General features: G+C 38.1%; 2 protein-coding genes across 2 annotated transcripts in view; both read right to left on the bottom strand.

Moving 5' to 3' along the window:
• Positions 1 to 346: 346 nt before the first annotated feature.
• IFNAR1 (interferon (alpha, beta and omega) receptor 1) overlaps positions 347 to 14,391 on the bottom strand; it is a 34,173-nt gene continuing 20,128 nt past the window's right edge. The window contains exons 6-11 of the mRNA XM_006862601.1: positions 13,830 to 13,944; positions 13,009 to 13,205; positions 12,757 to 12,911; positions 7,617 to 7,767; positions 6,740 to 6,885; positions 347 to 604 (exon numbers count right to left, since the gene is read on the bottom strand). Coding sequence (XP_006862663.1) covers positions 347 to 604; positions 6,740 to 6,885; positions 7,617 to 7,767; positions 12,757 to 12,911; positions 13,009 to 13,205; positions 13,830 to 13,944 — 1,022 coding nt within the window. The remainder of the gene's footprint in view (positions 605 to 6,739; positions 6,886 to 7,616; positions 7,768 to 12,756; positions 12,912 to 13,008; positions 13,206 to 13,829; positions 13,945 to 14,391) is intronic.
• Positions 3,994 to 5,729, bottom strand: LOC102829041 (elongation factor 1-alpha 1-like). Its single transcript, XM_006862541.1, has one exon. The coding sequence runs from the start codon at positions 5,667 to 5,669 to the stop codon at positions 4,281 to 4,283; it is 1,389 nt and encodes a 462-aa protein (XP_006862603.1). The 5' UTR covers positions 5,670 to 5,729; the 3' UTR covers positions 3,994 to 4,280.

Genomic DNA, 14,391 nt, shown 5'->3' with positions numbered 1-14,391 from the left:
CTGAACCACTGTGTCACCAAGCCTCCTAGTATTTCCTGACAGGAACATAAAGACCCACTACACAAAGCACAATGATACTGAAGGTATCTTTTAAATTCATTTCATCCAATACAGGTTCAATGATAGGTCTTTCCAATGATCTTACACGTGGAAAAGAATGTACAGAATTTCCTCCAAACTTTCACTTTTTCATTTTCAAATAGATAAGTGCTTACCCATATTTTTAGGACTTATGACTTCAAGATTTTTTTTTTCTTCCCTAACAAGCAAATGTCCACTTTTTAGTTACTGAGAAGAGTAGGTAACTCGGCTTCCCAGAAACACTTTCACAAACTTCCCTACTCCTTTAGAGTTCATTTTCAATCACATGATTTTGTGTTGACTGTAGAAGCTCTTCACTTGTTCCACCTCCACTATTTTCATCCTCATTAGAATAGTTTCCAGAATCCCTACTAGTTTGGGAATTGTACTTTTTGTGATCATCAATTTGATTAGTTTCTTCTACTATAGTAAGAGTGTTCGTGTTTTCAACTATAGAACATCTTTCAGTTTGTTCTTCAGAGGTGGAAAGGAGTAGATTCTTCAATGACTGTTCCGAGAAATACTAATTTAACAAAGGAGAGAACAGAAACAGATTACTTAAGATAATGAAAATCGGTTTTCTAGTTCTAATCACTTTAGTTTCTCATGTCCATTATTTAGAAAGCCTGCCTTTGTCATGTATAGTAAAATGTCAGTTAAGAGCATACCAGCATTGTTACAATGTTTACAGTCACTCTAACACTAGTAAGGGCTATTACATCTGGATATCTTCCTGAGTATGAACAGCACCTGAGAACGGAGGACTGTGCTGTCAGGGCACAGGGCAGGAGGACATGTGTGAGGGCGGGCAGGAAGAGAGCACTGAGATCCTGGAAACAATAAAAATGATATTATCCAATTCACAACTAAAAGATTTGTTCTGTTCAACTATGAATATAATTGTTGTTGCTGCTGTTGTAAGGTGCTGTCAAGTTGATTCTGACTCATAATGACCCTAAGAACAACAGAATGAATCACTGCTCAGGCCTGCGCCATCCTCAAAATTATTATGCTTGAGCCCATTGTTGCTGCCACCATGTCAAGCCATCTTGTTGGGAGTCTTCCTCTTTTGCACCGACCCTCCACTTTTCCAACCATGACGTCCTTCACCAGAGACTGATCTCTCTTGACAACATGTCTATAAAACAAGAGACCAAGTCTCACCATCCTCGATTGTAAGGAGCATTCTGGCTGTACTTCTTCCCAGGCACTTGATGGTACTTTCAATATTCTTCAACACCATAATTCAAATGCATTCTTTTTTCTGTGGTGTTTCTTATTAATAGTCCAATTTTCACATGTATATGAGGCAACTGAAAATACCATGGCACGAGTACCTTAGCTTTCAAACTGACATCTTTGCTCTTGAACACAAGTCTTGTGCAGCAGATTTGCCTAATGCAATACATCACTTGATTTCTTGACTGTTATTTCCAAGAGTGTTGATGGTGGATCTAAGCAAAATGAAGTCTTTGGCAACTTAAAATCTTTTCTCTGTTTATCTTTACATTGAGGGGCAATCCATACTGAAGGCTGTGGTCTTTGATCTTTATCAATAAATATTTTAAGTCCTCTTCATTTCCAGCAAGCAAGGTTGTGTCATCTGCATATCACAGGTTGCTAGTGAATCTTACTCTAATCCCGATGCCATGTTTTGTTTTTGTTTTTTTTTTTATATAATCCAGCTTCTTGGATTATTTGCCCAGCATACAAATAATTGTATTTGTATGAATAAAGATGGTGAAAGGATACAACCCTACTGAACACCTTTCCTGATTTGAAGCCATTAAGTATTCCTTTGTTCTGTTCTAATGACTACATGTTCCTCATGAGCACAATGAAGTATTATAGAACACCCATTCTTTACAACTTGTTATGATTTGTTATGATTCACTCAGTCAAACATCTTTGTGTAGTCAACATAGCACAAGCAAACATCTTTCTGGTATTTTCTGCTCTCAGCCAAGATCCATCAGATGTCAGCAGTGATATCCCTTGTTCCACGTCCTCTTCTGAATCCAGCTTGGATTTTTGGCAACTTCCTTTTGATGTACTGCTACAACCGTTTTTGAATTATCTTCAGTACTTGCTTGTGATATTAATGACATTATTTGATGATTTCCATATTCTGCTGAGTCATCTTTCTTTGGAATGAGCACAAATATGGATCTCTTACAATTAGTTGGCCAGGTAGCTATCTTCCAAATTTCTTGGCTCAGATCAGTGAGTGCCTCCAGTGCTGCATCAGTTTGTTGAAAGATTTAATTTGTATTATTCCATCTAGTCCTAGAGCCTTGTTTTTGCCAATGCCTTCAGTGCAGCTTGGACTTCTTTCAGTATCATTGGTTCTTGATTAGATGCTACCTCTGGAAATGGATGAGCATTGACCGGTTATTTTTGCTCACAATGACTTCCATTGTCTTTTGATGCTTTCTGCATTATTTAATATTTTGCTCACAGAAACTCTTCAATATTGCAACAAGGTCTGAATTTTCTCTTTAGTCTTTCAGCTTGAGAAATGTTGAGCATTTTCTTCACTTTTGACTTTCGAATGCTAGATTTTTGCACATTTCATTATTATAATACATTTCATTATTATAATACTTGGCCTTGTCTTCTCAAGTTGCCCTTTGTAATTTTCGGTTTACTTCTTTAACTTCTTCATTTCTTCTAGTCGTGTTAGCTTCTGTACATTTAAGAGCAAGTTTTAGAGTCTCTTCTGACATCCACTTGGTCTTTTCTTTCTTCCATACCTTTTTTTTTTTTTTTTGCCCCCTTATCTTTTTAATGGTTTTTTGCTTTCTTCATGTATGAGGTTCTTGATACCATCCCACCCACATCTCTTCTGGTTTTCAGTCAGTAGTGTCAAATGCATCAAATCTGTTCTTGAGATGATCACTAAATTCAGGTAGGATATGTTTAAGGTTCTATTTTGGCTCTCATGGACTTGTTTAAACTTTCTTCAGCTTCAGCCTGAACGTGCATTTGAGCTACAGATGATCTGTTCCACAGTCTGCCCCTGGCCTAATTGTGGCTGCTGATAGTGAGCTTCTCTACCTTTTTGCCCCTCCCACAGATATAGTCAATTTGATTCCTTTGTATTCCATGTGTGTTGAGGTCCATGTGTGTATATAGCTACCTTTTAAGCTATTGAAAACAGGTATTTGCAATGAATAAGTCGTTGCTCTTGCAAAATTCTGTTGTGATAGCCAGTATCACCAAGGCCATATTTTATAACTACTGATCCTTCCGCTTTGCTTCCGACCTTCTCATTCCAATGATCAGTAATTATCAATGTGACTTGATTGCACATTTGATCAATTTCATACTGAAGAAGTTGGTTGAATTCTTTAATTTTCTCATCACTGGCTTTAGTAGTTCCTGTGTATTTTGAATAATAGTGGTATTAATTGGTCTTCCTTGTGGGCATATGAGTATTATCTTATCACAGACAACACTGCATTTCAAGATAGAACAGACCTTGAAATGCTCTTTTTGACGATGAATGTGATGCCTTTCCTCCTTAGTTTGTCATCCCTGGCATAATAAAATATATGACTGTTTGATTCAAAATGGCCAATACAAGTTCATTTCAGCTCACTAATGCCTAGGATATCTACCATTATGCATTCCATTAATTTCTGACAACATCTAATTTTCCTAGATTCATACTTAGTATATCCTATGTTCTGATTATTAATGGATGTGTGCAGATATTTCTTCTCACTTTGAGTTGTGCCCCATCAACAAATGAAGGTCTAGAAAACTTTCCTCCATTCATATCATTAAGGTCAACTCTACTTTGTGGAGGCAGCTCTTCCCCAGTTTTATTTTGAGTGCCTTTCAACCTGAGGGGCTCATCTTCCAGCACCATATCTGACAATGTTCCACGGCTATTCTTTTTTTTTTTTTTCATTAAACTATGTTTTAATGGGTCTCAAAATTCTGTGACAAATTTTTGGTCAAGTTGTTTCCATTTAAAAAGTACTGATTTTAAAAACTAATAACTTAAAACTGCCACACAAAAAAACCACAAATGGTCCACATAACATTCCTTTCCTTCTGAAGGTTTTACGATGCATTGTTATCATTAACCAGTCTTTTACTATTAAACTTAAATGGCCAATTGAGACAAACAGTTCTGAGACCGTTCTTCCACCACTGATTAAGACTGGAGTGGCAGGTATTAAAGGTAATATTCATTTAGCCTTCTGAGCTTTCTGAGCAGACTTGGTGACTTTGCCAGCTCCAGCAGCCTTTTTGTCCACTGCCTTGATGATACCCACAGCAGCAGTCTGTCTCATGTCGCAAACAGCAAAACGACCCAAAGGAGGATAGTCCGAGAAGCTTTCAACACACATAGGCTTGCCGGGAACCATGTCAACAATGGCAGCATCACCAGACTTCAAGAATTTAGGGCCATCTTCTAGCTTCTTACCAGACCGGCTCTCAATCTTCTCCTTGAACTCAGCAAACTTGCAAGCAATGTGAGCTGTGTGACAATCCAGCACAGGTGCATATCCAGCACTGATTTGGCCTGGATGGTTCAGGATGATCACCTGTGCAGTGAAGCCAGCTGCTTCCATTGGTGGATCATTTTTGCTGTCACCAGCCACATTGCCACGGCGAACATCTTTGACAGAGACGTTCTTTACATTGAAGCCTACATTGTCCCCAGGCAGAGCTTCACTCAAAGCCTCATGGTGCATTTCAACAGATTTTACTTCAGTGGTAACATTGACAGGAGCAAAGGTGACCACCATGCCTGGTTTGAGAACACCAGTCTCCACTCTGCCCACAGGGACAGTGCCAATACCACCAATTTTGTAGACATCCTGGAGAGGCAGACGCAGGGACTTGTCAGTTGGACGAGTTGGTGGCAGGATGCAATCCAGAGCTTCAAGCAATGTGGTTCCACTGGCATTGCCATCCTTACGGGTGACTTTCCATCCTTTGAACCAAGGCATGTTAGCACTTGGCTCCAGCATATTGTCACCATTCCAACCAGAAATTGGCACAAATGCTACTGTGTCAGGGTTGTAGCCAATTTTCTTAAGGTAGGTGCTGACTTCCTTAACGATTTCCTCATATCTCTTCTGGCTGTAGGGTGGCTCAGTGGAATCCATTTTATTAACACCAACAATTAGCTGTTTCACACCCAATGTGTAAGCCAGAAGGGCATGCTCACGGGTCTGCCCATTCTTAGAGATACCAGCTTCAAATTCTCCAACACCAGCAGCAACAATCAGGACAGCACAGTCAGCCTGTGAGGTTCCTGTAATCATGTTTTTGATAAAGTCTCTGTGTCCTGGGGCATCAATGATGGTCACATAGTACTTGCTGGTTTCAAATTTCCACAGGGAGATATCAATGGTGATGCCTCGCTCACGTTCAGCTTTCAGTTTATCCAAGACCCAGGCATACTTGAAGGAGTTCTTCCCCATCTCAGCAGCTTCCTTCTCAAATTTTTCGATGGTTCTTTTGTCGATTCCACCACATTTGTAGATCAGGTGACCAGTAGTGGTTGACTTGCTGGAGTCGACGTGTCCAATAACGACAATGTTGATATGGGTCTTTTCCTTTCCCATTTTGGTTTAGGTTTTGCGATGGTTTTCACCAACACCTGTATTCTGGCGGCAAACCCGTTGCGAAAAGCTCCACAGCTATTCTTAAGGTTTCCAGTGGCTATGCATTTACCAGTAGTCAGACTCGCTTCTTCCAAGTATTAGTCCGGAATACTCTGTTGTGATAGCCAGTATCACCAAGGCCATATTTTATAACTACTGATCCTTCGGCTGAAACCTGTCCATCATGGGTGACATTGCTGGCATTTAAAATGCTGGTGGTATAGCTTCCAGCATAAAAGCAACACACATGCCATTGCAGTGGGACAAACTGACAGCTAGTTTTAAGTCTATTTTAAGTAATGGTCAAAGATATTAAGAATATTTGGTAACTCAGGAGTATAAGCATTTTTTTTATAGTGCTAAACCTTAAAATAACAGCAAACTTTTATAGATTATCTCCTTTGTTCCTTGCAAGCCTAGGACTGGCCCTGTTTTGTAGCCTAGGATGCCCTTAAAAGCTCTGCTGAAGATCACACAGAAGATAAGTACAGACTATAGCTTATCAACAATTCAGCATCAGGTGTCTCCAACTACAAAGATATAATTGTAACTACTGGGTCTGCAAAATAAGTCACGAGACAGGCAGTCAAAGCTAGATTGTATGCTTAGGCCTTCCTCATTTAGTTTTCATTAAATAGGCTAACCTCAGAGGGGTAAGAGACAAAAAAACCCACTGAGGTACTATGATAGGAAACTTGGTATTTTTAGTTATTTCAGTTTCTGTGTTTCATCTACAGAACACAGTTTCTACCTGATGACATTTTAATCAATTTGCTATATTAAGAATCATGATGACTTGAGTGATGCCACACCAAATTCCCAGAAAAGTGTCAGATTAAAGACAAGCCTTAGTATTCCATGTTGTGTTCTTACATTGAATGACTGACTGTAAAGTTAACTGAATTTTGAAGAACATATCCAAATCAGTCTATTAGTTTTTGGATACCAAGAAAACATATGAACTATATTGAAATCAGCCATATTTCCTGTTCACAGTAAGAAAAACCCAGCTCTTAACAAAAATAACTTACCTCTTGTATATTAGGAGGAGGTTTACATGCTGGAAAGAATACATAATTGATACATCTCCAAAGACCTCTCATCCCATAAACCACAAGTGGAATGGAAAATAACACAGTGAAAATTCCAGCTATAATCCAAGCTATGGGTGCATTACCTGAAAATGATAAATGATGCTTAGTATAAATACAAGTTTGACCCACAAATGCTTTATTAGTACTGTCACCTTGTGTAAAAGAAAAGTCATGTGAAAAGAAATATAAAATCTATTAGATAGTATCATTCAAAACATTTGTGGTAGCACAACACTGTAGGATAAGCATGAGACCATAAGGTCTGTTTGAACTACAAGGTTGGCGGTTCAAACTCATAAGCTGCTCCTTGGAAATCGTATACAGGATCGTTATGAGTCAAAACCAACTCAGAAATGACAGCACTTAACAACAAGAAGAAGCATACCATATCGCAGAATTCAACAGCACTTAATATTTAGAGTGGCCTGTTGTGTGTTGTATTGACATCTACAAATCATTAAAAAAATACTATTCTCATATAAAAAATTTTTAATGAACGAATTAAATGATTTCTGCATAAATATACTAAAAGCAATGCATAAAACAGAAAACTTAGATCTTATTAGATACTAATGAGCAGTCAATCATTAAAGGAAATTAACTATGTGGCTATTGGATGAAATAGCAAAAACATGAATTGAGTATTAAAATATATTTGAAACTGAAAGGCAATTTTAGCTTGAAGGTTTAAATTTTGATTAATGTAGGATATGAAGAAAACGACAAATATTTGTAGTCAAGAAATATTTTACAACTCCCAAGTATTAATAAAGTCCAGTTAGTTTTTAAAACTAAGATAATGAAAGAATCTGACCTGATTTTGTTTTCTCACACACCACATCACTAAAAGCACTGCTTCTATTCCATCTGTCATCCTGGATGAGCGCTCTGGCTTTGATGCAATATACGGTCAGTGGTTGCACATTATCAATAATAAAATCATTTTTTTTCTGTAGGATTTCAAACTATAAAAAGAATCAAATCATTGATAACATTTAGTCACTTCAGGAATAAACAGATATGGTATATCAATTTTCTGGATTCTTTAAATATTCAATATAAGATTGGTCTGTTTTAAACACTTAGCTGGTATGCATTTAAAAATACAAATTTGCTTTGCACAACACATTATAACCAAATCCAGAAGCTAAAAATGCTGCTGCCAAAAAGCATATGGTATATTCCTAAGACAACTCTAACTTATTTTATATGTACATGCTGATTTGCTTTAATTGTCTCTGGTTAGTGGCAGAATGGTTAGCATTGTGGATTATGAGCTGGGCTGCTAGCTACAAGGTCAGCAGTTTAAATCAACCGTTGCTCCTTGGGAGAAAGATGAGGCTTTCTGCTCCCATAACGATTTACAGCCTTGCAAACCCTACATAGGGTTGCTATGAGTCAGAACCTACTCGATGGCACATAACCACCACCACCAATCTTTGTGGTAGGAGAAAGGCTCATCTTTCTTCCTCGGGTGACTGGTGGGCTCAAACACAGACTGTGCTTCTCAGTTCAGTGCTATCCTACAGAATCACTGTGATCCTACGTGACCTTAGGCAGTGTCTCATTTTCTGATCTGTAAAATGTGGATATTTATTGCTCCTTTATGTACCGAGCCCTGGTGAGGCAGTGGTTAAAAACTTGGCCACTAACTGAAAGGTTAGTGGTTGGTGCCTACCACTGCTCTCTGGGATAAAGTTGTGGCAATCAGCTTTCATAAAGATTAAAGTCTTGGAAACCGTATGGGGCAGTTCTACTCATAGTGTCGCTGTGAGTGGGAACTGACTTGATGGCAATGTAATTTTTTGTGAGTCTGTTTTAGTCAGCTACTGTCACAATAACACTGTATGACAAAACTCTCCCAACATTCAATAGCTCAAAAATAATTTCTTTTGCACTCATGAGTTTATGCCTTATCTAGGGCAGCTCTCATTGAAGATGTGGCTCACAGTAGTTCTGCTTGGCTTATAGGCTATGCACTTGTTAGGTACCTTTGAGTCAGTACCGACTCATAGCAACCTTATGTACAACAGAATGAAACACTGCCTGGTCCTGGGCCAACCTCACAATTGTTGCTACACTTGGGCCTATTGAAGCTGCCAGATTGCCAATCTATCTCATTGGGGGTCTTCCTCTTTTCAACTGACCTTCCATTTTACCAAAGATGATGTCCTTCTCCATGGACTGGTCGCTTTTGATAATATGTCCGAAGTATGAAAGACGAAGTCTGGCCATCCTGGCTTCCAAGGCTCATTCTGGCTATACTTCATCCAACACACATCTGTTTGTTCTTTTGGCAGCCTGTGGTACTTTCAATATTCTCAAACACCATGACTCAAATGCATCAATTCTTCTATGGTCTTATTTATTCATTATCCAACTTTTACATTCACATGAGGTTATTGAAAATACCATGGCTTGGGTCAGGTGTACCTCAGTTCTCAAAATGACATCTTTGCTCATGAACATTTTAAAGACATTTTGTGTTGCAGATTTGTCTAATGCAATATATCATTTGATTTCTTGACTGCTGATTTCAGGAGTGTTAATGACTGATCTGAGCAAATGAAGTCTTTGACAACATCAATCTTTTCTCCATTTATCATGATGTTATTTACTGGTCCAGTGGTGAGCATTTTTGTTTTTTTTAAATTGAGGTGCAACCCATACAGAAGGCTATGGTCTGTGATCTTCATCAGTAATTATTTTAAATCCTCTACCCTTTTAGCAAGCAAGGTTGTATTATCTGCATAGCACAGGTTATTAAGGAGTCTTTCTTCAATCATGAGGTCACGTTCTTTATCATATATTTCAACTTCTCAAATTATTTGTTCAGCACAGAGACTGAATAAAAATAGTGAAAGAATACAACCCGGTTGCACACCTTTCCTCATTTCAAACCATTCAGTGTTCCCTTGTTCTTTCAAACAACTGCCTCTTGGTCTATGTACAGGTTCCTCATAAGTACAATTAAGTGTTCAGGATACCTGTTCTCCACAATGTTGTCTACAGCTTGTCATGATTCACACATTCAAAGGCCTTTGCATAGTCAACAGAGCAAAAGTAAACATCTTTTTGGTGTTCTCTACTTTCAGCCAAGATCCATCTAATGTCAACACAATTTGATAGCTTCAGACATAAATTCAGGTTGGTCTGATCTACAGACAACTGAGAACTGACCATGATTCTAAATGGACTGGATTATGCTATGGTGATAGTGTACTCTGCTAGTGACGGTGCAGCCAGCCAAGTTATTGGCATTTACTGAGATTTTCCAATAGAAAATTAAGTTACAGAATTCATCAACCTAACTGCACAGGAGTTTAAAAGGTTGATTTTGTCATTCTACAGGGAAAAGCAATCTTGGAACCATATAAATATCTGATATTTCTATTATCTGTCAGTGTTTTGTTTTTTTTTAATTTTAGTGTTCAGATGGCGTTTCTCAACCCTTTTTAAAATTTCTTTTCCAATAAGGGGCTTTTTTGGAGTCCTGGTGAGGTGCTGTAGGATAAGCACTGGTCTGCAGGGTCAGTTTTAACTGTAAGAACAGTGGATCAAATTCAAAAGCTGCTCCTCAGAAACCCTATACAGGGTTGCTATGAATTGGAACTGACTTGGTGGCATTTAACATCAACAACAAAGGGGCCATTTTAGTGAACTCTGGTGGTATTGTAGGATAAATACCTGGATTGCTAACCACAGTAGTTTAAACCTACCAGCAGCTTTGCAGAATAAAGATGAGGCTTTCTGCTTCTGTAAAGATTTACAGCCTCAGAAACCCTATAGGGTTGCTTTGAGTTGGAGGGACCCAGTCACTGGAGAAGGATATCATGTTTGGTAAGGTGGAGGGTCAGAGAAAAAAAGAAAGACCTTCAGCAAGATGGATTGGCAAAGTGGCAGCATCAAGCGTGGCAACAATTGTGAGGTTGGCCCAGGTCCTGGCAGCGTTTCATTCTGTTATGCATAGGGTCGCTATGAGTCGGTACCGACTCGATGGCACCTGACAACAACAACGATGAGTTGGAGTCAACTCAATGGCAATGGGTTTGCTTTGGTTTAAGGAGTCTGTTTAGGCATTTTTTTCCCTCTAATTGTTCTCCACCATGAAATTGAATACTAAAGACTATGATTTTGTTTTGTAGAGCTGAGCTGTATTGTTGTTGCTGTTAAGTGCTGTTGAGTCGGTTCCGACTTGTAGCAACTCTGTATAGGGTTTTTGAGCAGCACCTGGAAGGTCTGAACCACCAACTTCGTGGTTAGCAGTTCAGTGCTTATTCAACAGCACCACACCAGGACTGTGGAGGGACGCAAATTACTGGAATACCTGTTTCTTTTGTTCCTTAAGAACCAAGTTTTGCCGGTTGGAGGTGATATCACTTCAGCAGAGAATGTATGATTAAAATCAGTGGTTCTCAATTGGAGAAAATTTCACTCACCAAGGAACATTTGTCATAATTGAGGCCAGGATTGCTGCCTCCAATGTCCAGGACAAAAATTAAAGAATTATGTGATCCAAATGTCAATAGTGCTGACACTGAAAACTCTAGTTTAGATGAACACCTGAAAATCATGTTAAAAATGTAAATTCCTGAGTTCTCCAGGCATAACTTAGTTCTCAAGCTGACATCTTTGCTCTTTAACACTTTAAAGAGGTATTGTGTTGCAGATTTGCCTAATACAATCTGTCATCTGATTTCTTGCCTGCTGCTTCCATGAGCACTGATGGTAGTCCAAGCAAAATGAAATCTTTGACACTTCAATCTTTTTTTCATTGATATAGATTTTCTTCATTGGTCCAGTGGTGAGTATTTTTGTTTTCTTTACATTGAGTTGCAACCTATTTTGAAGGCTGTAGTATTTGATCTTCATCAGTAAGTATTTTAAGTCCTCTTTCCTTTTAGTAAGCAATGTTGTATCATCTGCACAATGCAGATTTTAATGAGTCTTCCCCCAGTTCTGAGGCCATGTTTTTCTTAATATAATCTGGCTTCTTGGATTATTTGTTCAGCACACAGACTGAAAGAATACAACCCTGGCACATATCATTCCTAATTTTAAACCATTCAGTGTTCTGTTTGAACAACTGCCTCTTGATCTACATACAGGACAGGTTTCTCATGAGCACAATTAAGTGTTCCAGGATACTCATTCTTTGCAATGTTGTCCATAGCTTGTTATGATCCACACAATTGAAAGCCTTTGTATAATCAATAAAGTACATGTAAACGTCTTTCTGGTATTCTCTATTTTCAGCCAAGATCCATGTATGTCAGCAATAATATCCCTCGTTGAATGTCCTCTTCTGAATCTGGCTTCAACCTCTGGAAGTTCTCTGTCAATGTCTGGCTGCAGCCATTTTTGTAATTACCTTTAGTAAAATTTTACTTGCATGCGATGCTAATGATATTGTCCAATGATTTCTACATTCTTTTGGGTCACCATAGTGATAGGGCTAAGAAAACTGCATTTTAATGGGTCTGGATGCTGTTAATCCATAGCTCCATCATGCAAACATGAAAAATATGACAGTTTCCTGACTCACAGTTGGGCTCCATTCTGGACTCTAACGTAAATTGGTTCTGACTTAAGTAGCATTCCTCATTTTCTAAAGTGTTCATTACCATTATCTTTTATTACCAGCATCTTTATAAACCATAACACTGAACATATGTGAGTGAACAACTGAGAATGGTAATCTCAGCTCTTCACATACTGCCACACTGCAGGTAGCATACATTATCAATGATCAGACCTTAAAAAGAAATGGTTGTATGGTAGCTCATCATCACTGGAATGCATCATATGTTAGCCGCTGCCTGTGCTAACAGCCTTCATTATAAATATCTGAGTTAATGACATAGTCTGAAAAACTTCTGAAAATTATAACTTTTACCTTTGCTTATACAAATCATAACTCTAAATCACAGAATTATACAATGCCATCTTTTTACCTCAGCATCTGAAGTGTTCTTCCAAAAAGTAAATTCATAAATAAACAGATAATGCTGGTTCACAAACTTATTTCCAGTTTCTTTAGGAGCACCAATATAGACATACAGGGAATCATTAATGGATTTCATACTAATGACTGGAGGAAATATAATAGCTGGAAAAAAAAAAAAAGTCAAGACACAATGTTCAACTTAGACTAGAAACACCTGCACAAATTTGAATATAAAAATCAAATGTAACTATTTGCTTACCTTGACTTTCAGTATCAAATTTTTTCTCTTTAGACCAACGAGATGTGTTATTTCCTTTAGATGCTTGGACACGGAGAAAGTAAATTCCATTTTGGAAAGTGTCTCGAGAAAAGACACACTGGGTAGTTTTGACATTTTCACAGCCTGGTATTTGTTCCCATTTATCCGAATGGTTCTCAGTCATTTTCAAAAAGTCACTTTAAGGCAAAAATGTTTTTATAAAATTTTAGCATATCAATTCAATAAATGTTTTAAGAGTACCCACAATATGTCAGATACCCTGTTAGGGGTTATGGTTACAGAAGTACATAAAATAAACCCTTAAGAAGTCTACAGTACAATGGTAGAGGTAGGTGAGTATTCATAAAACACTTAAAAACAACAACAACAGAAAAACAGATGTCCCACCTTCCTCAAAAATAAATAAAAAAGAAAGAAAGAAAATGGGAAGGCTAACTTTTTGAATTGCACAAGCCTGAGTGAATAGAATAAGATCATGTCAGGGACTCATGGGAGAAAAGAGGTCTGAAGAAGAGACTAGGCTCAAGAATGCCGCCTTTTTACAGAGCCGGTAAAGTACACTAGATGTCCTAAGAATATTGGTCAAGTGATTAGCTCAGCATCAGCCAGAGCTCGTTTCTGGCAGAGTTGAGACTAAATGAAGTCTACTTGGTTTTCAATACTGTATCATATCCCCATCTCTGGCAATCTCTCAATCCAGCACTTGAGACTCTGGGTAAGGAGCTACAAGTTGCTGAAGTACAATAAAAAGAAGCATAGTCATGTAAACTGGGCAAAAGAAAACATGCAAAAGAACTTACCGGAGACTCTGAACTTGAAAGGTCACATTTTCATATGTGTAATTCCACTGAAGAACAGAGACTTGGTTTCTAGTACTTACTTCTAGATTTTCTGGTGGAGGCAGTTTGTTTTCAACTAGAAGGCAAAGAATACACAAAAAGAGCAAACTTTTTTACTCTGTTGCTGATATTAAGTGCCATCGATCCAAGTCATACTTAGCCACTATTTATAGGGTTTCTGAAGAATGGCTGGTGGCTTTGAACTGGTGACCTTGAAATTAGTGGTCTAGTACTTAGCCTACAGTGTCACACCAGGCTTCCAGTGAGATAATATATGGTAAGGATTCTTAACAGCATATACAAAAAGATGAAAAGAGTTACATTTTAGCTTTATAAGGTAACTTTCTGGGCAAATTATTGAATGATGCAGAAAGCATCAAAAGAAGATGGAAGGAATACACAGAGTCACTGTATCAAAAGGAATTGATGTTCAACCATTTCAAGAGGTAGCATATGATCAAGAGCCAATGATACTGAAGGAGGAAGTCCAAGGTGCATTGAAGGAATTGGCAAAGAACAAGGC

Source organism: Chrysochloris asiatica, unplaced genomic scaffold, assembly GCF_000296735.1.
Source record: "Chrysochloris asiatica unplaced genomic scaffold, ChrAsi1.0 scaffold00049, whole genome shotgun sequence".
NCBI classification, from domain to species: domain Eukaryota; kingdom Metazoa; phylum Chordata; class Mammalia; order Afrosoricida; family Chrysochloridae; genus Chrysochloris; species Chrysochloris asiatica.
Note: the sequence above shows the minus strand (reverse complement) of the source record. Positions and strands in the feature narration are given on the sequence as shown.

Excerpts from the sequence above, each read along its gene's own strand:
- LOC102829041 (XM_006862541.1), bottom strand. The coding sequence starts at position 5,669 with ATGGGAAAGGAAAAGACCCATATCAACATTGTCGTTATTGGACACGTC.